Below are 23,449 nucleotides of genomic sequence, written 5' to 3' on the forward strand. Positions count from 1 at the left end.
TTTTTTTCGGCTCTGAGGTTTAAATTGCATGGCAAGTATAATAATCTCGAGGTAGGTGTCAGACCCACAGTTCGTGAATCCCCCCCCCCCCCCCTAAAAAAAAGGAAGAAACAAGACAACCAGCACGGACTAGAAATAATTAAATTAATAAATCCAAACAACAACGTTGTGCACAAAACGGCTCAACATTTTTGCGAGTCTTGCTTACACAATTGGTTTTGAAAAGGCTTCGTTTTTCTTCAGGATGACGCAGTCGATCCTGCATATCCCAAACATCAACACACGCACACTCAAATAGATTGTAACATAACCAAATGACTGAATGTTATTCGCCCAGCATTGCTGTGAACAATGTCAGTGTCTATTATTCCGAGCATTAAAAAAAAGAAAAAGAAAAAAAAAAAGAAGTCCCTGCTGGGATGGGTCAGGGGAGCCTGAGGTGTGTGTGTGTGTGGGGGGGGGGGGGGGTTGCCAGGAGGAGCAGAATGGGGGTTCTCCTTGATAAGTGGTCATCTCCTAAACCTTCGAAAGGGCCTGCTATGTGATTTGGAGTAGGGCTCCCAGCGCTTCCTCTCTGGCGGCTTGTTGTAGACGTAGGCGGACGGGCCTGAGTACTCCTCATCGGGATTCTCCTCCATCATCTGCAGCTTGGCCTCGATAGCGCGGATCTTAGCGCTCGTACTTGTGGAGGACCCACGCGCACACACACAAACAAAATAAATAAGAGAAGTTAGAAAGCCGAATGGGAAATACCGGCGCAAGAGTACCAATCTTAGAATGAAATATTAAAAGGGGGTCGGAGGGGGGGGGGGGGGCTAAGAGGAGGAAGAGCAGGAGAGGGATGATGCATCTGGGCGGGCATGAAAGAAGACAGTGTTTTCATTTGCTCTCGTGCGAGGTGTGAAGAGCGCCATTTCAAGAGCCCAAGTGTGCGGTCTGTCCCGAGAAGAGCTCTCAAGATGGCATCCCGCGCTCGGGAGACACTGGCTCATGGCTAAGAGCCCCTCACTCTGCTTTATTTCCGACACTTGGAGACGCGGCGATGAAAGCTCCCAAGGACAATGGCCGCTCCCCAAAATAATAGCAGGACTTGTCGATATGTAAGTAGATGATCAATGAGATGGACCGTGGCTATCTCATGTTATAAACGGAAATGATTGGGGCTGAAAGTGAACCTTTGGAAAATCCTCCTGCCTTCGAGACAAGGAATACACATTTGTAACGCAATGTACCCGAGTCTGGGTCCACACGCCACCCGGTTGGTGTCAGATAATGTCAATGGAGTGAGGACATGGGCACATTTGTATTTCGCAACGAATGCGCAAAGCAATGAATAAGTGCAATTCATGTAAGTCGGGAAAAATTTGTTTGCGTGCGCTCAAACAACCTGAGGTGGTTCGTCGTCAAGGCTCCCTCGACTCCGTCGCCGCTGCTTGACGGCTCCAAGCTGGAAGGCATCGTCTTGTCGTTACGGAACCCTTCAAACCTCTGCAGATGACGATGACGATTAAGATGGCGGCGGCCAGAGAACCCGAGAGATGGGTTACAGACACCAAGGGAAACAAAAGAAGCACGGACAGGTGGAAAGAGAGCAAAGGGGTGAAAGAACCGCTAGGAAAGTGGCGGCAGGCGTTCAGGTAACACAGATAGCATCGAAAAATGAAAGAACGAAGGAGTTAGTTTAGCATTTAGCAAACAACAACAGAACGTGCAGAGAGAGGAACGCTCCGATAAGACGATTTCCCCGACAGGCTGCCATCTGCACTCATTCATCTCAGCTAGCCAACAGTGGATTCTCGTTACCTATGGATGAAAGAAACAAAAAAAAAAACAAAAGACCAGAAACAAAATGGACATCATGTGACAGGTGAAACAAAGACTAGCTGTTGTTATTGGGAAAACAACTGTCGAGCAATCTAGATCTCAAACGTTCGGGTCCAAAGAACCCTTACAAGGGTGATTTGTACTTATATATTTATTTGTTTTGGGGGGGGGTGACAATAACAAACTCATGTATCGTTAAGTTTTTAAGAGAGAAGCGGTATTATGTTCGGAGAAGAACGTATTTTTTTTCTCAAGACAAAAAAAAGTCCTAATATTTACACATTTGCAAAGGAACAACGTCATATTTTTATTTTTTCTATGTGAATTAAATGTCTTTTTTTTTTTAAATATTATGTCTTATTTTGGACAAATTTGCCCCCACCCCCAAAAAAATAACATTTAAAAAAAAGTACTACGTTCTCTATAAATATATGCCCCCCTATTTTTAAAGGACTTTAGTCCAGTAATAATATTTTTCTTTAAAAAAATAAAATAAAAACATTTCATTCATGTCGGGGTGTCAGAAAAATTTAAGATAAGTCGGATTTATTGGTTCGTTATGTGTGTTTAATTGGCACGCCCATAGCTTAGTCGGAGGCACTTTTTAAAATGATGCCAACATTATAATGTATTGCAAATTGTTTAGTTGACCCCGAAGGTACAGCTCACGAAACGACAATGTAGTTATCTGTAAATATCAATTCGAACCTGACGCATACAAATCAGTTCGGAATTGGTTCACATTTTCTCCTATGCGATATCCTAAAAAAATAGAGCATTGCTGGAAAACTGTCCGGCTTACAGAGTGTCAAATCTAATTGCTCCAAGGGGGATATTCAGTTTTGGAAGTGGTGGTAATTGTCATAAAAAATAAGCACAACTAGGCCAAGGTGATGAAAATGTGACACTGCGTGAGCGTGCGCACGCATGTGACCGTCGGGTGTGATTCATCTCTATACAGGATATCCCGCCACTATTTGCCAGTAAGCAGCCTATTGTTAAGAGACAAGCGTTGTGCTCAGATTCCGCCGCTCGCTCGGCTCAACGAGCGACTGGGGAAGAAACGCGAAGAATGGCGGCACGGATGCTCTTTTAGCTCACGTGCTTCAGGCTTCCAAAATTCAATCGCAGGCACCATTCGGCTGAGGTAGAAGTGATACGGCAGACGGCATTTTTTTGCAGCTGGTCTGGTATAAAGGCGCAGAAAATTCTTTTCTTCAGAGGTGCTATCAGATGGAACGCCGCTCGTCTAAGACTCGAGGCCGCGCGCGTCTTAATACCCGACTGCGGGGTGCCACCCGATGGCGATTGCACTCGATCTCTGCGTAAACGATCCCTTCATAAAAAAAAAAAACACAAAGCCCGATCTATACCACATCGTTGCTTGTTGCGCTAAAGTGCAGCAGTGGAAAAGAGCGAGTGTGACACTTACCCTTACCTGTGCGTGAGCCCATCGCACAACCAGTTTCTTGGACAGCGCCAGCTTGCCATTCAAGCACTGGATGGCTCTTTCGGCCTCCTGCCGACAAAAAAAAAAAAAAAGGAAGATGGTTGTGACGTTTACGACTCGACCGCGGTAGATTCCGACGGACAAATTCAGGTGAAGAAACTCGGACCTCGCGTATTAATGAAGCACTTCATCTGGGTGTGTGAGTAAGTATGTGTGAGTGTCGAAGATAAACACACACTTCCTTTGCATAAACTCTTCGGGGAGGACTTCATAGCCCAGGGATAGACACTGGCTGCGAAACTAGATGCTTATCATGATCCCTCCCGGCTCATTGTAAAACAAATACAGGCGAGTCAAGTTAGTGGGCGGCGGTGTCTGTTACTTTTAATACAAAACAGAATCCACCACACACACACGATTACGTTTGAGGTTGAGATATAGATAGAGATAACAATAAAGTGTGGCCATGGCCACTTTGACACCCTACCGCCCTCTGCTGTCAAATGAAAGTGCTGTCAAAATGCCCTCGGGATCGCATTGTGAACAGTCACGTGAACGAAACCCAGAAAACAGCTGAGCCATGCAGTCCATTTGTGTGTGTGTGTGTGTATGTACCTCTCTGGTGTTGAAGTTGACAAAGCAGTAGCCTCGCGGTTGGCCTTCCAGAGGACCGGATTTATGGAACAAGAAGTCGAACTGTTTGACATGGCCGAATTTTTCGAGGAGCTTCACCAAGTGATACCTGCCAGGAGAGGAAACATGGGACAGAGTGAAGACACACGCACGCACGCACATACACACACACACGCACACACACACAGATAACAAAAAAAGCCCCAGGGGGTGCCAAAAGGAGTATGTGATTTATCTTTATTTATTTAGTCACACTGGAAAAAAAGGAAATGTAGTTTTTGTCTCCGCATCAGAAGGATTGTTATCATCCTGCGCCCGGCCACTGTACAGTGTGTCTCTGTCAAGCGTGAGGGCTAATGAGAACGGCAGCTTTCCCTTCCCTGACACCTTTTTAGCAGCGGGCCAGCTGGTGCGGGCACGCCTGAGACAGTAAATCTTTTATTGAGACAATGACGAGGATACGGTAGCAGGACAATGAGGGAATAAAACAAAGGAAGCCTTCGGGCTCCCCTCCCGTGCGCCCGACTGCACAAACAACATCCAGCCTGCGACTGAACTTAGATATGCGCTCACGGAAGAGCTATGCGCCCGTGCGCATTTGGAAGCGTGGGTACGGCCGGCCTCGTAGCGGCATGGGGAAAAAAATGTGTCTTCTGGGAAAAGAGGCTGGACAATGAGACCTGCGTCACCTACCGACAGCCGTGCTGGCTCCAACAACAATGTAGGCAAATCAAATCAAAATCAAGAGTCCCCCGCGGTATTTTTAGACTCCAGCTTCAGGCTATGTTTACACTTTGTTCCCGACGCGCACGATGGTCCCGTTTTGCCTCCCATTTCAAGATATGCTGGGGTTTCTCAAGGCACGGGTGTCAAACTCGGGCCCTCGAGGGCCACGATCCTGCGTGATTGAGATGTTTCCAACTTGGCCCTCCTCTGTGGAGGGCCAAGTTGACACCATCTCAAAAGGATCACACCATTATTTTGGATTTTATGGACATTATAATGTCTTCCTCTCCATTGGCGCTCACGACTGCTTCATGAGGAAAGCGTTCGTGCCCGTAATCTCCAAAATATTGCTGCGAGCCCTTTGATATTATCTGACATTTATGCCGGTATGAGTAGAGACGTGCGTGTGAATTTTGGGGGACGACTGATAACAGTTTCCTGACGGTCACCTTTCTCTTCCTAACTGCCGCCGTTCTGCCACGGCGGCATTAGCGCGACATCCTTTGCGCTACGACGGAGCAAACCGACGGCTCCAAAGAACACAACAAAGGAAGACGTCATAATCTCAGGACTGGAGGTGACTGCAGGTGAAATACGGGCTTGTTTTGTTCAACGGCCTCTTATTGTTTTGTTGTTATTATTTGAAATCTCAAGAGGGTTTTTGTGTATGGCCGGCACGACGAGCATCGCTGTATGACAATGCGTAGTGTGTGTGGGAGCGCGTATGGGATGTGGAGGGCGACTTTCCAGGTCGCGGTACAGTAGTACACTTGTACAGCTCCCTTGAGGACTTTAGACCACAGATGACTTCTGCTTTTCCCAGACAACACCCTCCAAACATACCTGAACAAAGCGACTAAGAAGCAAGTTCATGTTCAAATATTGGATGTGAAAAATACTTAAAAAAATATATACAGTATATATACAGTATACTAAGTAAACACATACCCACCAAAAAAGAGAAATGACACCTTTATGTCAGTGGTAAAAAAAAAAAAAAAAAAAAATTTACAGTATACATATACTGGTGCCTATACAATGCAGATACTCCAAGAACATTTTTGGAGACTCGCAACAGAACCACAATGGACTGCGCCTCACGGGAGCAGTAAAAACCGCCGGAGGAAGAGGAGGAGATGGGGAGGAGGGAGGGGAGGGCGGGAGAGCCTGTGGAGAGTGAGAGTAAAGTTCAGAGTGGCAGCGTTTACGGCAAGGTGAAAGGTGGAGGCGGGAGGATGCCGCTGTGAAGGAAGCGAGGTGAGAAGATGGGTAATGGCCCAAAAATGAGGGTGGGGGGGGGGGGGTGGGGGGAGTTTGATTTGAGATAAGTCATGAGCTAAGTGGACAGCGGTGGGGCCACTATTCTATCTATCTATAGAGAGAGAGAGAGAGAGAGAGAGAGAGAGAGATAAATTGCTGACATTTATAAGATAAGATAAGAAAACCTTTATTAGTCTCGCAATGGAGAAATTAACGATTCACAGCAGCAAAGTTATGAAAGGAAGAAGTAGAACAACAAAATATAGGAGCTGCTGGAAAGGCAGCCACTCACGCGGCGCCATTTTGAAGTCAAAATAACACAACACAACACATAGTATGGTCAACAATGTTGGTTCACGCAACAAAGCGAGCAAGTTTTTTTTTTGCTTAAATATTGCAGTTGGGCTCAATAAAAGGGGACAACCATTCTGGAAATGCTGTGAAATGCTAGGGAAGCTAATTTTCACGATAGCAAAAGCCAAAACATTTCATTGAGTTGCCCAACTTCAAATGGTATCCAAGTTTGTTGCCTTGAAAGTTTTTTTTATTTTTATTTTTTAACAATGTGGGAACCGGTTAAAGGCATAAAAATGCAAACGACACAATTTCAAGCGTGAAGCTTTGCGCAAGGGCAATCGGGAGCCAGCAATGCCGGTCTGCCTCCCTCCTCAAATGGACACAGCTATGCCGGGTGGAACAAAAAAAGTGTCCCGCCAGTGCCAGCCAGGAGCTAATTAATCTTCCCAATCAGCAACAGGGGCCGTGGGCATTTCTCATGTTTTCTCTTCAAAACGGCGCACGAGGGGCGCTATTTAAAACAGAAGTGGAGCAGGGCATAGGAAAGGGAAGGAAACGCCTGTCTAGACGCCCACCAGAGCCTGCAACGCATGTATTCTGCAGAAGCCCCCCAACTGGCACGCAAAAACAATCTCCTTGTGCGAAAAATATGAGTTTCCACTCCAGCACATTGTGCAGAAAGGTAATTTCAAGCCCAAACAATGGTGGGTGATTGGTGGCTTTGTTGCACAATGTTTTTATTCGTTTTAATTATTTTAAACAAAGCGAGACTTAAGCTTGTGTTTAAAAGGGCGAGGGCCAGTCAATTCCTCTGCACACGTTGAACTGCTCACCAAAAGCGTTGGTTGAAAAAAAAGTTTAGATTTATTTTGTTTTGTTTTGAGTGACAGGTGCACAGTGTAGTTTTCTGTGTAGTACAACATTGTAGATTGTTATGGTACATGAAGGGTGAAAAAAAAAAAACAATTAGCAAACATCGGCCAAATTGCTGATGATGTTTGCCGGTGTTCGAAGGGCTTTAATTAGCTTGGTCAGGCCCTAATTTTTAAATTCAAGCATTTCCAGTTACGAGTGTGGTCCCGGAACGCATCAAACTTTTAAGTTAAGGCGGTACAGTTAATACAGGTTCTAAGACAGGTGCTGCAATTATTCTTTTTTTAAAGACCAATGTCAGAGAGCAGAGAGTCGTCAACCTTCAGGATACATCTGAGGCATATACACAAAATAAAGCAAGAAATGCACACGCAGAGATAGGTACAGGTTGACAGAGAGAGTAAACAGGGCAGGTGGGTGAAGAACGATGGCTGCTGCTTTTGCAGACCAGCTCCACGCTTCGCTGCCACTAATTTACACACCCAAGCCCGTCTGCTCAGTGTCAGCCTGCAACACACAGGCGCTACACACACACACGCCTCATCAATCATGCAGGCACGCACAATGCAGTGGCTCTCTCTGGGAGGCAGATATAGCCAGCTTTAAAAGGCAAAGTTTGGGATTTATAATGCAGACTGCCAAACATCAGACTCGCGTCGAACGCTTTAACGCTGCTTAGAGTTGACAGCTTCACGTGCGTGCGTCATATTTGTTAGTTTTGGGTGAAAAGTGGATTTGTCTTCTGTTCCGTTTCTTTAAATTGTGTGTATGTGTGTGTGTGTGGAAGGGTGGGGGGGGGTAGTTATTCAAGATAATATACTTACTCAGTGATTTTGGGATCAATGTTGCCTATCCACAAGCGGTTTCCATCATGGGCCCCACTGTCTGAAATGATGGAGGCATTTTCCATTGTCTCTGCTGCAGACGACATTCGTCCACTGACAAGGCAACGTAAGGGAATATCATTAAATGTACATTCTACTTCATATTCATATTTTTTTTCTTCTTTCTTCTCTCTACCCACAATCTTGCTGCTGTAGACTGTACATTTCCCCAGTGTGGGACAAATAAAGGATATCTTAATATTTCAAGAAATTATTTTGTGGAAGAACAATTGTCTTACTGAGCTATAACCGACGTAAGGAATCACCATGCAACTTTTATTGGGAGACGCTTATTAGTTTCAGATTATTAAAATGATAAATTAATTTGTGGGCAACAGTGACACGCGTCTAATATGATCGGCGTTGACTTTAAGATGAAAATGCACTTCAAGTACGAGCTGCTTGATCGCTCTCAAAAACACAAGACGACAGGACGCCGAAATTAAGACATTTTGAGTGTAATAGATGCGATGTAGTTATGGGGAAACACTTGCGATCTGAGGTTGCAGAATACAAACTAAACTAGCATGTGTGGTTTGAATCCAAACATGCTGCTGGGATTCACAGCTAGCTGTTCGATATTACCTACTTTGCTCAACAGTGAGCAAGGTGCCGCGAAACTATTGGAAACATTGAGCAACTAATATTAATTAATGTTTTATTTTAGCAGTTTACGAGCGATTAGCATGTTTAGCACTTACCTCCTCGCTGTGTCACACCAGTGATATGACCGCGGCTTCTTCTCCGATCGAATTCGCTTCTAATCCCGCTTTCGGGATGCTCGGTGGTGTCAGATAATAATAATATTCATTCTAAATCCATGAGGCGGATTTGTGAGTTTGAATTTAGTTGAAAGTGCTGTTTTGAGGGCGAGGCAGTGGATTTGCTACCGCCCAACAACACAGGCGCACTGTGATGCCGTGTGTTGTGTTTGTAGCGCACTCGTTTTGAATTACGCATGTCCCAACCACACAGACAGTAGTTCAAGTCATGGGGTTCCTACTCTGTCGGCACACTCGGTACAATATTTCAAGCGCTAACATCTCAAAAATCCGTCGAGGCACGATGACGACTAAATGTGAAGCATCGGTTCCCTGCACCATGCTCCTGTAAAGATTTGCAACAGCAAGTACGTGTATTTTGTGTAATTTAAGGTACTGTATTGCTTTGATTGTGTTATTCTTGTCATTTCTGCTAAACCGTGTTTCTTACTACTCTTTGTAGTATTTCTGACGTGTCACGAGTCGCGGGGAAAAATGTCTCAACACTTCGACCTTCAAACTTTCCTATACCAGTTTCCACTCATTATAAAACACGCGCAGAAGTCTTATTATGATGTTATAGAACCCCCTTCAATGTTAATTGTGATTAAGCTATGACATTTCAATTCATTCGTATGGAGACAGTTCGAATCAAATGTGCGCTAGAATTTAATGCACGTCACTTAATTTTCATCATATTAGGACGGTGTTATAAAACAAATAATGCATCTCATTTAATTGTTACACTAAATATTATTTTTTTTAAACAGCAGTCATTATTTTCGTTCATACAACAATGGAACAATTACCCAAATATTGTGTGTCAGACCTTGTTTTTTTTTTTTTTTTGTATGGCGGAGATGAGATGAAACCAGGAAGAGTATGATCAGATAGAATTTTTAGTTCACACTCGAAAGTGTACAAAGGAGACCTCATGCGGGCTCACCCGCTGCTTTGCTGCAGTAAAAGAGGTGTGAGTTCAGCTGCATCTGCAGGATGTGATGTTACAGTGTCCCATTGACCACCTGTGCTCGACGTTTTCTGCATGACTTCCCCTCCAAGCAGCTCCATCAGCATCCCACATCGGAGCCGATGTGCTCTACCACAGTTGGGTCTGATCCTATCAGCTTGCTAGGAAAGTCTGCCTGCCATGCTTTGAAAGCCTGTAAGGAGTTTAAAATGGGATGCTGTGGCAGTCCACTGTCTGACCTGAACATATTTGGATATCATATCGTCTCTGGACGTGTGCCTCATTGATTTGGTTTGTGATATTTATGGCAATAACAAGTTGGACTACGGCCCATCCAAAGCATCCACACAGCATATATAACACATCTGTTCTTATCAGAATGCAGCACCGCTGCTCGCTCAAGGATAAAAAAAACAATTACTAAAAATGTTTTAACAGTGCGACCTTGGCGGAAGGCTGCATGCCACTGACTTTTATTCTTTATTCTTCATTTATCATAACAATATTAAGCCGCATTCCGTTTTGGGGCCGAGACTGTGGTATGCTTCTCCCCTTTCAGCTCACGGAGAGTTCTTCACAGCCATTGGCATTGAAAGACAGGCTTTAGAGTGTTTGCGTCTGCGGTCTTTTGTTACTCCAGAGATTGTCTGTACTTGTGCGCTCTAAGGTTCAGCGGCACAGTTCACAGTCTGCAAGGTGGGAGGTGGTGAGTCCATGATAAAGTCAGGTGGTCTGGTATATGTGTTCAATCAATGGACTGGGAGGAATCCCCAAACATCATCATTGTATGTGTACTTCACTTGGAATAAAAGACGGTAAAGTGCTGGTACGAGATGTATGCCTACCTCCTACTGGCTGAAATGGGCTATTACCAGTTAAAAAAAAATACAGGTACAGTAATAGCCTGCAAGGCTATTGTGATAAATTTGATATCAAATAATCTATCAGTCTTTTCCAATTTGAGCTGAAAAAAGCTCCATCTCGATATGATCCAATTGTATTTAAAAGTTATGTTTGTTTTTTTGTGTTCGCTCGTTAGCCATGGCGACGAATCATTTGAGCCGACTGCGTCCGCTGCTCTGTCAGTCCTTGCGATCGCTCCGGTGTGCCCCCGCCATCCCCGCGACGCTCAGCGCCCCACCTTTGTTCCCCAGTGGCCCGTGCCAGCCTGCCGCGTGCGTGCGTCTCTATGCCACCAAGAAGGCTAAAGGTTAGTGTGGAGTGACTTGCGGGCGCCGTGTCTCTCGCTGAACGACCTTTCTCATTTTCCTCCTAGCCAAGACAAAGGGACAAGCGGCCAAGGTGAATATTAGCGCCGCTCTGGTGGAAGACATCATCAGTCTGGAGGAAGTGAAGGACGACATGGCGGCTGTTGTCAATGCGCTCAAAGATGACTTCACACGTAACCTCAGCATCAGAACCTCACCCGGTATTGTCTCACGTTGTACGATTATGAGCCGCACTTGCAACTTGACTGCCACAAAATACTTTGATTTGATTTTTTTATTTTTATTTTTTAACTTACAAATCCACACGCAGTCCTTGTTTGCATCACAGAGTGCCCCGTATGACCTTATCTTGACCCCACTTTGACCATGATTTCCCCAACTACATCCAGGTCGTGACCCGGTGCCTCCGGCCTGGAAAGATGGTAGCTCGGTTTGGGGATGAGGGTCAGAGGGGGATGAAATGGAAGGCCTAATGGGCGGAAGGAGATCGTTCTATTCACCTTGGCGATATGCAATTTCTGTTGCTTTTGCATGTGCCGAAGCAGCAATAGAAAAACAAAAGTCCTTAAATGATCAATGCCTCAGTAGTTATGTTTTCATATTTGTCCTTCTCCCGACCGCCTTTCTTCTTCTTCACGTTCTGGCTCAAACATTTTCAATGACGAGCACGAAAGAAACTCTCATTTCCATCCGCTTCCTCGGCCTCCGTCCCTTCATCCATCCATCTGTCCGTCCGCCTCGCTTCTGTCCAGCTGCACGGTAATCCGGGGAGGCAGCCCGGATTTAGGTCTGACAGCGGGGATGAGATGTTGGAATGGAATGTAGTCAGTTGTCCGGAGCGAGCGTGCGTGTCTCGTGCGCAAAAGCGTACGTGTGTTTACCGCAACTTTCTCATCTGGATTTAATCAGGAGTAAGTACGGCTCTAGCTGTATGAAAGTGTGTAGAAAGCCAGAGATCGATAGAAGGAGAACATTCGCCGAGTTGTTGCGGTCAAAGCGCGGTTGCCAGGGCGACTTCCACGCAGCATCATCCTGTCGGGTTGCTTTGAAGGATTGGTTTGACTTGTAGGGAAACGGACGTCTTCGACGCAGTCATCGATCAGTCGGGCGCAAGCATTCAAAAAGAAGAAAGAACGGTTAGATTTGCAAGTGGCGCATTTCCCCTCAGTGAATACCTGAGAAAGGTTTGGCACAGCATAAGATGACTGTTGCTGTTCAGATTGTTTTCCTCATTTATAATTTCTCTATATTTGTAACACAGGCTTAACTTTTTTTTTTGTAATATTAAAATTCATTTTTCATTTGTCTGACTTTCCCGAATGAGTGAAAAATTCCCCCTTCCCCCCCAGTGTTGCCCTTTTCAATATTGTTATGGAATGTGGTAAAAAAAAAAAAAGTTCCATTTTGTAAGAGTGAGCCAAGAAAATGAATAATAATATACAGAGGTTTCATTCCATTCATACCCAATTCAGTAATGGGATACTTTCAAATGGAGAAACTGAAATCAATACAGAACATTCAGTTTGATGAATGTGAAAGATTAATGTACTGCCCATTCATTGTTCTTGTCAAAGGCTCAACCCCATTTTTTTTTTTTCGTTTATCATCATGTTCATGTTTTCTCACATGTTAAGTGATGTGGTCGAGATTTCTGATATCCTCCCTGCCAGATCCCTTACCTCTGTCTCTCTCTCCTGGTAAAGAAATGGCCGCCTGTCTGGCCGGCGTAAGTGCTAACAGATGTTGTCGGTGCACATTGTCAAGGCACAAGTAACAAAGCCGGACAGGCAGAAGGTCAGAGCTACGGATCGGAAACCCTGCGACCGTATTTGTACTCGCAATATCTTCTTCTTGTATCTGGGCCTCGGAATCAAACAATGAAACGGTCACATCAAGGAAATGACTGTCACCTCTCTTTCAAGCCCCCCCCCCCCCCCCCACACACACACACCTTCGCACACACAAAAGCACACCGCCAGCAGTGTCATGAGTTGCAACCTCCGCAGCCTAAGCAGGCACAGAGTGATGTAAGGCAGAGGTGGAAGAGAAGGAAACAACTGCGTCTGAGGTTAGCCATATGGAAGGAGAGGGGAATCGAGGGGAGATGGGGGTGGGGGGGGGTCGAGGTCAACACACCTTTGCTTCGCTCATCACTGAAGCGAGAAGAGGCGCTCATAATAAATAAATAAATAAACAATTATTTTCTTGAGCCGCATTCGTTATCGGTCACTTTCTGACCAGATGATTAATTGCCTGCTGAAAATGAGTGTCAAACTGCGGCCCTCGAGGGCCGCTTTCCTGCACCTTTTCCATCTCTCCCTGCTGTAACACAGCCGATCCAAATGATCAGCTCATCAGCAAGCTTTGCGGGAGCCCGATAAAGATCCTGATCATTTCAGTCTGGTTTGTTGCAGCAGGAAACCATGCAGGGTAACGGCGATGGAGGACTGGAGTTTGACACCCGCGCTCGAAAAAGATGATCCCTAGCAATCATCCCAATGTAGCACACCACACACCACGTGATAATCATTTGGGATAATCTTTTCTTTTTGTAATCTTTTAAGAGTGGTTTTTACCTCCCAGAACTGCTGGGAACGTTGTCGGTCTGACAATTGTAAATTTGAATATTTACGATGGCAAAAAGTGCGTTTGGTTCACTTGGCAAAGATAGCCAATTAGGGAGCGCGCAAAGTCACGTTGTTGCTAGACCAAAATTGTGGAGCAGCCGTTTGTGATGAGTGTGTGGGGGTTTTTTTGGGGGGGGGGGGGGGGGGTCGCCGGTGAAAAAGAAACAACGGTAATAATGTTGACAAATGTTTAGTCATGTGTACATGTGCCATGTTGTATAGGAGCTCTGGACCACATTGTGGTGTCAACGCCAGATGGGAAGTTCCCTCTCAACCAGCTGGGCCAAGTCTCCATGAAATCCCCTCAGCTCATTCTGGTCAATATGAGCAGCTACCCTGAGGTAAGATAATCACTCACACACCAACAAACATGTGTCTTTTTTTTTTTTTTCACTGGCACGCGCGTGTAGACGCTAGCAAGCTAGCTCGGGTATGGTGCGATTCATGTAAGTATCGGCGTAACAAAAAAATAATCGGGGGTGACTCATTTGTTTGTTTGAACAACTTTTAGAAGCAGGCTGTTTCCCCGTTCCCCAATGCCAGATGATGACACTATACAGTATCTTTTTTTTTTTCATTCTGGGGGCTTTCAGAATTGCTTTTGAATATGGCCTGAATATGGTTCTCTCAGCACGCACTTTTTCTTCTTTTTTTTTTTTTTTAATTAGTTCTTCCAAAGCACATGTGATAGCACTCCAAAACGTTTCTTGGAAATTTGCGACGTCGTTTTTATTTTATTTTATTTTTTTTGTCATCCTGCTGACTCACAAACAAACAAACTGCGGGGAAAACCGTACCTCTGGTCTTGGTTCTTTCGCGCTGTGCGAAAGGTAATAACCTGAGGCTTGAAGTGGAGCCAGAGCAGACATATGAAACCTGACCTCAGTGTCTCACTCCAACTTTGTCTCGTATGCTAATTGATGGATCACTCGAGGAGCCCTTTGTTCTGGAGTGAAAGATAGCACCATGAACTTGAACGGTGTGTGTGCTTATATGTGCATAGATGCGTCTGTGTGTACGCTGTCACTGAATAGGAAATGACCTCATTTTACCCCCAGGTTAGGAAGGAATGGATTATTTTTCTTTCCTTTTTTTTTTTTTTTTTTTGAATACCCTCCTTTCCTTTCTTCACTGATACAACACTGTACTAATCACAGCTCTGGTTCATCCACTAGGCTTATAGTGTCCAGACTTTTTCCAGACTGGTGGTCTGGAAAGTCAAAGCGCCCCCCACCCCTTTCTTTTACTTTTTCAGTACAATTAAGTGATTACACAATCATCCATCCCTCTATTTTCCATATATTGCCTTCTTCTTCTTGTTTTCATTTCACTCACAATAGAACTCCTGACCTGCCAGGAAATTGAACAATTAACGCAACAATATTTAGTAATCACTCTTTAAATGAGCTCACCGAAATCATGCAGGTGGAATCATGACTTAATACTCGCCCTAATATTTAGAGCCGTAGCATTTGTTCTGTTTCTTACAGCTGCGACGGTGGCGTGAATTCATAAGTTGTAAAATGGGAAAAAAAGTAAGAAAAGAAATCCCTTCCAGGCTCATTTAAAAAAAAAAAATTATACGCACACATGTCCCCCGCAGCTATTTGCGTTAAAACTCACCTATCTCTAAAAATGCCACAAAATGGCACCAAAGCCCTGTCAAAACGGAAAGTAGTATATCAGTTTCAATGAACCATGTTGAAGTGAAATATCTCAACTGAGAGGCACGTTTTTTATATCTACGAAGAGTTAAGATTAGCTTGGGTCGTTACGGAGAGTCATTACCACATGTGCATCAATTGACATGAGCATTGATGATTTTTAAAGTTTTTTTTTTGCTATTTATGGCAAGGCTAGCTCCAGGTTTTACTTTCTCGTCACCGCGCAAAATGACTTGATTGTGCACCGATGCTAACCTTGTAAGCTTATTTTGTAAACCCGGAACCCCCCTGTGCTTGGCCTATGACAACGCTCGGCCAGCCAGTGGTCCTCTGGTAAGTGTTTATAAGCAGCGACTCTTAACCGCAGACCACACGCGCGCTCAAGCAGATACACAACACAGGCAGTACTCTGGCGTGCAAGTCGCACACAGAGGTGAGGCTGGCGTGCCCGGAGCTAATAGGCTTATAATGACGCCGATCCATTACCGGGACTTCCAGATGCCCTTCAATTGTTTTCCAGTCATTTATTAACAAGCAGCAGGCCCGTGTTTGGGTCGTAGGTGACTAGCACCAAAGCGCTCGTAAACGCAGGCGGACAGCGAACCCACATTCCTTTTCCTTTTCCTTTTCCTTCTTGGCTTCCAACGAGAGCCGCCTGCGTTTGATGTAAAAATTCTGTGTAATTTCCTCTGGTCCTCACTTACATATTAACGAGAACCTGGCCTGAATATATATTTATTTCTTTTTGTGCAAAAAAAAAAAAAAGTCCATCAGGAGTGCGGAAGCGATGATGAATATGACGCTGAGAACGCTCAAACATCGGTATGAGCCGAATCTATCACTTGCCGCTCCAAGAGAGCAAGAAGAGGTCTGTTGCTCTCTGGGCGATTTCCGCAAAGGAAAAGAAACAAGAGCTGAATGAATGAATTCATTGCGCACAAATAAGTTCCTTTAATCTCGCTGCCATTTCTTTTCCCCCGAGTGGGAAACACCAGAAGGAGCTGTCTTGAAAGGAGAGAAGGGAGGGTTTAAAAAAAAAAAAGGATATGCACATTTGTATGCATTTATAAACTCTTTGGAATGCTCAGCACAGGGAATTGTCATGCCGCGAAATTGTTTGGGAGTGATTTTCCTTTCTCCTGTATGCAAAGCCTGCAAAGTGCAGCATCTGGTAGGATGTTTACAATCTCTCAGCAATGCCCTCGTGTGTCCAAATGATCATTGTCAAGATTGCGCTTAGCTCTTTTTCTTTTCTTTTGCTTGTTTATTTATTTATTTATTTAAATCCGGGGTCGGGGGGGGGGTCCTACTTCCCTCCTAAACGTCATGCGGGATGCCGGATTTTATGGCTATCTGATGTCCAATCAGACTGACATTTGAGGCCGTTCCTGAAAGAAGGAGTTTGGATCGCAATACCGATCAGTCGACAAAGATCAGCTTCTCGTAATTACATACGCAGGTGCGTGAATGGTGCTCAGCAACAACGCAACAGGTCGACAAGAAGGAGCAACGCGAGCCTGCGGTGATTTCATCCGCAATGAGTCCGCACCTGACGTGATTTCGAGTGCAACTAGGAGACTGTAGCGAGCTAATTGTGTCGTAATATATTGATAGGAGACAAATACGGATAGATTGTATGACTTTTTTTTTTTTTTTTTGCTTTCGAAAATAGTCTTACTGAATTGTATTTTTTCATGTGTACATGTTCGGATGAGGCCTCAAATGTTTATTTATTGTTTGATCGACCATATGAGCAGTTTCATGGCTTACTTATTCTCGTTTCAATACAATATTAATATCGTAACAAAATGGCTTTCAAGGAGGACTTTTTTTTCCTCCTAATTTCACGCCGTTTCTTTTTGTGTGTGTGTGTGCGTGTGTGTGCGTGTGTGTGTGTGTGTGTGTGTGTGAAAGCAAGCTCTCTTGTTGGGTCACTGTGGGTCAGCGCCCTGCCCTGTAGCCTCTCAGCCCGATCCCACAGGACTGGCGCTGACAGTGGCCCAAGGCACTTCCACAGTGTATGGGCAGCCACACACACACACACACACACACACACACACGTTGCCCACTCGAACACACACAGCATACAGAACACCTTAATGACTGCCAGCTGGAGAAAGACCACTACCTGCAGTTGTAGCTTTGATTTTTTTTTTTTCATTCACCCCACCTTTCCTGTGCATGTTCTTGCCTCTGTGTGTGTGTGTGTTTGTTGGTTTGCGCGTGGCCTCAGGCGACGGCAGCAGCTACCCGTGCCCTGAAAGAGAGTAGCATGAACCTCAACCCTGAGGCGGACGGGACAATCATCAAGGTGCCTGTTCCGAAGTGAGTCTCTTCTACACACACGTGCCCGCACTAACACAAGACTCCTGCTAACAGCCAGTTAACCCCTGGTGCATACAAACCGCACTACAAACGACACTGAAGACACCGAAGGCTATGTTGGCACCGCAGCTCAGTAAATGGTTCATTTGTTACATCTCGGCAATGACGTGACGTCATCTTCAGTGGACTTGAAGTGAGATCGAGGCGCGTTGCCCTGTGTCTTCAAAATATTTCTACCTCCTCCCGCTTCGCTATCCCAACGAAATGAGATGACAAAATGAGTCCCTACACAGTTGCTTAAAAAAAGGGAGTTCATTTCTCGAACTCGTCCCAATATTTGAAGAGTAAATATTGCACTATTATCAGTGTAAAGGCGTGAAGTTGTCATCATAATTCTACGAGTGAAATATAAATGATCCAGAGGAAAGAAAAAAAAGTCTTACTGCAAGAACCGACTTAGTTTTGTCGTGTGCGCCTGCCCATTAATTTGAGTCTTTCCATGCAGTGCTTTGCTGTCCATATTGTGCACATTTGCATATAAGATGGAAAGCAAGCCCGTTTGTTGATGTGCGTGCCTTTTCCACGGCGGACGCAGCAGCAGCAGGTGTTATTCTGATGGAGTAGGGACACATGCGTCGGACCGCTCTCCCAAAACGCAGCCACCCGCCCCCTCCAATCAGCCCCGGCACGCTCCCGAGCCGCCATTTGCATCTGCAAAGAGAAGAAGAAGGCGCCCGTTGATTCGCGGCGCAATCAGCAATTAGAGCGTATTGTTTGCAATAAATAGATGCTACTCGTGGATTGTTTGCAAATAGTCCGCGAGGCTCGAAAACGGCAATTAAGGACAAAGGAGCAGAATGACACGGCGAGTCAAATTTTCCGAATGATTAAAACAAAGGGAGGTGATTGCAAAAGTTGTCGGGTTGATGAACGTTTCAGTTCTGGAGTGAAACCTCCGGGGGAGTGATTGTTTGTAAAATAGCAGTTAGAAACTTTTGACAAAATAACAGCCTCATTTTCGCACTTTGCTGGGCGTTTGTTTTAAAGGTATAATGAAGGGCGAGTTGGGTCAGATCCACTTAAGGACGTTTGAAGTGATCCAACTTGAATCACGCTCAATAAGAGCGGAGCCCTTCGTCAAGTTGGAACCGTTAATTAACAAACGCGAATACAATTGATGGATTGTTGTTTGTTCCTCCGGCCACATGGGGGCGTTTCGTTGTATCTTTATGGCCCTAGAAGTGCTTTTCGTTCAAATATTTACTGTCATTCTGGCTTGAGTTGTACGTTAGCATCGTGCGAGTTGCGCGCGGACGTACTGACCGTTTATCCTCCATGCCGTCCGTCCGCAAACCTCAGAACATAATTTGCTGGATTCATACAAGATCAGTAGCTCAAGTTGAATCCACATTGGCCGGATTTATAACATTGAACATGTACAGACCGCACCTTGCGGTCCACTTAAATACAGTCTGCCGTTCGCCAAAGTCAGCTGGGATTTGGGTCCACTTCTCCGCTGAACTGTGGCAGAGAAAACCCAAGGTGTCTTGAAATCGCTAACCTCCGCTTAGCGATCATGATTCCTTGACCGCAGCTGTGAATGGATCTCACGGGGGCAAATGGTCAAAGGCTTGGCGGAGGCCCGCTTTCTCGGAGTAACTCACTGCTGCTCTGGGAAAAAAATTAGTCTAAAATTTTTCTATGGTCAGGGAAAGCCTGTTTAACATCACCGTCACACGTCAGCAAAGTCTGACCAGAAAGTAGACTGCGGCTTTTAAAGGCGCAGGCCCGCTCTTGTTTGCCGGGGATTCAACTTTTTTCGGGCCTTCTCCCTCGCAGAGTGACACGTGAGCACAGAGAGAACCTCGCCAAAACGGCCAAGCAGTTCAGCAACAAGGCCAAAGACTCTCTGAGGAGAGTGCGCTCAAACGCTGTGGCGCAAGTGAAAAAGGCCAAGGAGGGACACTCCGAGGACACCATCCGCCTCGTCGAGAAACAGGTACAAAGGACGGAATCGAAAAGGGGGGGGCCTTTGTCGTCACGAGCGCGACTCCTCCGCCGCAACTGTCGCGTCTCTGTCGCCGCAGATTCAGCAGATGGCCGACGGCATCGTCGCAGACATCGACAAACAACTCGCAGCCAAGACCAAAGAGCTGCTCGGTTGAACGTGAGGAGGCGCACGAGCATCTGTTCGATTCAATACCTCGGCATTTTGTCGCAGGCATGTTTCAGACGGCAACACAAACTCAATGGCAGTAGGTTTTGGGACTCTTGCGTCGGTTTCACGTGTAAGCGGAAGATAGATCAAAACCGTGCGGTTCTGGACTACAACTTGCCTGACAGTGGCACAGATGTGAAATGAAATGAAATGAAAATGGCTCTCAAACAACAATTATCGTTTCTATGTGACCGCTTGAAAACTAACAAATTAATTTGGGGCCTGGTTTTGACATGCGCACGACGACCATTCACCAAACTACATTTACACTCGTCTCAAAGTTCCGAATTTAAGTCTTTCCGCTCAGAACGTCTTTGAGGTCTCGCAGTGGCAACGGACCGCTGTCGGGTGTCGTCGTGGTAACGTCATGTCAAAATATGAGCGGCATATTCCCATTCTCATTGGTCCTTTACGTATCAAACTATTGCAGCTCATGGGGATCATTTTGACAGTGTGTACGGGGGTCGTTGTGTAATTGCAGCCCAGGAGGTTTTCTTTACGTTGTTACCACATCACGAGCAATGATGCACAGAAAACAAACAAACAAAACCAAAAAAAAAAAAACCCCCAAAACGCTACTTCCTCCTTTTTGCCAACTTCAAATAAATTGAGCACTGGGAACAAATGGCTTTTTAATGGGATTTGTGGGCTTCCTCATCAACCCTCTTGCCACAAGTCTGTCTGTTTATATAAAAACAAGCGCACCCGTCTGAATGTCAACTGGCTTTGTTTTTTTTTTTCATCCCGCTTGCAAAAGCAGACAACATTGTCAACGAGTTGCTAAGCATTTGCCTCGCGTTCGAGATTGAAAATGCATCTGCATGTGGACCACACGTCTTAGTTCCCCCCTTTAAATGATTATTGATGGACCCTATTAAAAGCCAAACCGCTTTTTGTAGTGCGCGATGGTGCGTGCGTGATCGCTCTTATTTTCTTTTTCTCCGCTTTCAGTTTGAAGTCGAGCCCCCCCCCCCCCCCCGCCCCCACCCCCACCTCCATTAGTTTGAGTGATAATGGACTTTTCCTGTGTGCGCGGATCTGACTGTTGGCACTACAATGGTCCATTTGGGTGGGGTGGGGTGGGAAGAGGTCAGTGGGGGATTTTAATATTGCCTTTGTTTTGAAATTGCTGCATTTGGAAAAAACAATATGGGACTTCTCTTGTTGTGCGATTGTATGAATAGGAGCAGAACCATTCGACTCCTGCTTTCCTCTTCCTGTGGGGTCGTCCTAAAATTTCGATCTGCTTTGGGCGTAGCGCAGCGGCCTCACAAACACACGTGGTTGATTTCATTCCATCACGCTTCCCCTTTTGTTCAAAAACAAGGTGTTCGAGCGAAGTAGGCCTTCGTCCTTCAGCGCGGCGTCGCTTTAATGGGCTAAACAGAGCCGAGTCGTTGGATAAACAAGAGTTTAGCGAAGGAGCGTCTGCGCAGGGGACGCGGGCGGCCTCGCGTGGAAATGGCAGCGTTCGCCGCACCATTCCGTGTCCAGATGTCAGCAATTTTGGGGGCATTGTGTACCTTGGCCTGCAACAGAGGCTTCATGATCGATGGAGGGCTGAAAATCTCCAAGTCTCTGGCGCAACAAACGCAGGCCAAGCGTGAGGAAATTGCTTTCAGCTGATAGCTTCATTTCGCTTGACATTTATCAAGTGGAAGACGGGTTCCTTTTTTTTTCTTCGTTTGAATGTTTACCGCAAACGGCACACCGTGTTCTCGGCTCGTGTGTGCGTGCGCGCCTTCTGTCTTTGTAGAAGTTGCGGCATGTCCTTTTGGTCCTTCCGCAGAAAGATATACAAATGTAAATTCACTCGGTAAACTTTTGGCGGGGATTTGATAGCAGGGCCTTTTATTTGCTTTCTGTACACGGAATGGTTGTAATGTTGTGGCCGTGGTGTAGATCGGGTTAAAATACAAGTAGGGACATATTAAAGGGCAATTTGCACTTGCGGTGTTGCCGCGACAGCTTCCCATCATCCTCTTCTCTGTACTTCTGGATGCTGATTTCTGTGTGACTTATCTGAGAATAGCATGACGCTAACGTGTAGCAAGCCACACACACATATGCAAACACACATCGCCGCTCTCTCCCCTCATTACCTCTGGAGTGCAAAAGAGTGCGCGAAGCTACCCCGAAGATGTCATCGAGGCTCCAATCAGCGCATGAATATGAAAATAAAGCTCTCCAAAGGGGACACTCATTGCGCGTCAAATGGCTGCTTATGCAAATTCAATTGAAAAGAATCTGATGTTCCTAAGAGCTCCTCTGACCTTTTCAGTCCGCTCACACGGGCCCCGATTAATATTTATAGATGTAATTGGAATGAGCTCGGGTGGCGCGAGGCCTTGTTCCGATGCGGTTAGACACATGTCGGCCGTGCGCCCGCACCCCCGAGCGCACGCTGCAGGTGGACGCTCTTACTTTCTGCGGCGAACCGAGATTGCTTTTAAGGAGGAAGTTGGACATCCTCATAATCAGGTAAACTAATAGCGGGCAGTGAGAGTGTTTCCTTCCGCCGCATTCGGCGTGTCAGTCATTCGCAGAATTGCTCCTGTCTGTCTGGTCTGCGAGCTATTTGGATGGAGCGGAACGTGCGTCCACACAGTAAAGCCCACTTGACGTTTAGTGTGTACCGCAAGGCCCCCTTTTTTGGGGGGGGGGGGGTAGTGCTCCCCCTTCAACTGACGTGCTTCCACACACCTCCCGTCTCGCCGACGTGAACAAAGCCTTCCTCAGTCTAAAGTGGCCCAATCTCAAATGATTAGCGGCATGGGAGGAATTACATATTTAGCTTTACGTCCGTCACCATTTCCTCCCCGCTGCCTGATCTGAAGTGACTGGCGACTGGTCCCCTCTATGTCGCGCTATCTCCGTGAGGCTAAGAAGAACCCCCCCCACCCTCCCCGGCACCCCCCCGCCCCACCCCCCAGGAGACGAGTGTAATCAAGGGCCTCCAGCAGTGTGGAAGATGAGAGGTGCAGGGTGGACCCTGATGACAATGGACCCAATGGCAATTATATATTTTCATCTATCTGCACCCTTTTCGTATCAGGAGCCATTTCTGTTTGGATAAAGACACCCCCCCCCCCCCACCCCACGGTGTTCATGCTAAATTTATGAAGAAAAAAAAAAGATGCAGTGGTCGACTGTCATTCTATTTTGCCAGTGAATGCTTGCTGCAAATCTTTGTTCAAAACGACTCGGCCAGAAGAAAATGTGGATCAACTCATTCAGTGCCAGCCATATTCCAACCCTTCTTTACCCTACCGTGTGAAAATTTGGAATTGAATGACTTTTTTAAAGGCAAGGTTTCCAAAAGCTCTTTTTTTAATTTTTAACTTGTTCTGTACGATGCGATTCTCACACACACTGAAACCTGTTGTAGTTCATCCTCTATACCATCAGCCCTCGCTCGTAAATAAAGCAGATGGACACCGCCAAAGCCATTGGGCAGGAAGCCTGTTAATCTGCAATCCAATCCAACCCGAGTCAAGACTGAAACTCGGCTCAGCTTGACTGAGCGGGACCTGCGAGGAAGGAAGTGGAGAACTCAGGAAGCGGCGTTCAGAGCTTTCACCAGTCATATCCATCACGAGGGCTGGTGATGGAGGCATGATTCTGTGTGTGTGTGTGTGTCGTATCCATCACACAGGCAGGAGAGCAGTCATTAGAGGGGCTGGGCCGCATTTTAACTAAACATCTTTT

At 45.9% G+C, this 23,449-nt stretch overlaps 2 protein-coding genes across 3 annotated transcripts; one reads left to right on the forward strand and one right to left on the reverse strand.

The window, feature by feature from the left end:
- Window positions 1–127: 127 nt before the first annotated feature.
- rbm18 (RNA binding motif protein 18) lies at window positions 128–8,858 on the reverse strand. Of its 2 annotated transcripts, none has more exons than XM_086135160.1 (6): window positions 8,649–8,858; window positions 7,888–8,001; window positions 3,890–4,016; window positions 3,263–3,343; window positions 1,388–1,488; window positions 128–681 (listed from the first exon to the last, which is right to left on the reverse strand). In XM_086135160.1, exons 2-6 carry the CDS (start codon window positions 7,992–7,994, stop codon window positions 510–512), a joined length of 588 nt encoding a protein of 195 aa, XP_085991286.1. In that variant the 5' UTR covers window positions 7,995–8,001; window positions 8,649–8,858; the 3' UTR covers window positions 128–509. The 2 variants fall into 2 exon arrangements, with proteins under 2 accessions (XP_085991286.1, XP_085991285.1); XM_086135159.1 differs by having other exon boundaries at window positions 3,257–3,343.
- Window positions 8,859–8,980: 122 nt separating this feature from the next.
- Window positions 8,981–21,733, forward strand: mrrf (mitochondrial ribosome recycling factor). Its single transcript, XM_086135907.1, has 7 exons — window positions 8,981–9,076; window positions 10,718–10,888; window positions 10,955–11,107; window positions 13,757–13,875; window positions 17,432–17,523; window positions 19,363–19,522; window positions 19,611–21,733. The coding sequence occupies exons 2-7, from the start codon at window positions 10,720–10,722 to the stop codon at window positions 19,686–19,688; spliced, it is 771 nt and encodes a 256-aa protein (XP_085992033.1). The 5' UTR covers window positions 8,981–9,076; window positions 10,718–10,719; the 3' UTR covers window positions 19,689–21,733.
- Window positions 21,734–23,449: the final 1,716 nt, after the last annotated feature.

This window comes from Hippocampus guttulatus, chromosome 17, assembly GCF_054856545.1.
Source record: "Hippocampus guttulatus isolate MCC_2025c chromosome 17, RoL_Hgut_1.0, whole genome shotgun sequence".
NCBI classification, from domain to species: Eukaryota; Metazoa; Chordata; class Actinopteri; order Syngnathiformes; family Syngnathidae; genus Hippocampus; species Hippocampus guttulatus.

Bases quoted from the DNA above. Each gene is read 5' to 3' on its own strand.
- rbm18 (XM_086135159.1), bottom strand. From the start codon at position 7,994: ATGTCGTCTGCAGCAGAGACAATGGAAAATGCCTCCATCATTTCAGAC. The intron at 4,017-7,887 runs GTAAGTATATTA...CTCTCCTGGCAG, and splicing joins ATTGATCCCAAAATCACTGA to GTATCACTTGGTGAAGCTCC. The intron at 3,344-3,889 runs GTACATACACAC...TTTTGTCGGCAG, and splicing joins TCAACTTCAACACCAGAGAG to GAGGCCGAAAGAGCCATCCA.
- mrrf (XM_086135907.1), top strand. From the start codon at position 10,720: ATGGCGACGAATCATTTGAGCCGACTGCGTCCGCTGCTCTGTCAGTCC. The intron at 10,889-10,954 runs GTTAGTGTGGAG...TTTTCCTCCTAG, and splicing joins TGCCACCAAGAAGGCTAAAG to CCAAGACAAAGGGACAAGCG. The intron at 13,876-17,431 runs GTAAGATAATCA...GCGTGGCCTCAG, and splicing joins ATATGAGCAGCTACCCTGAG to GCGACGGCAGCAGCTACCCG.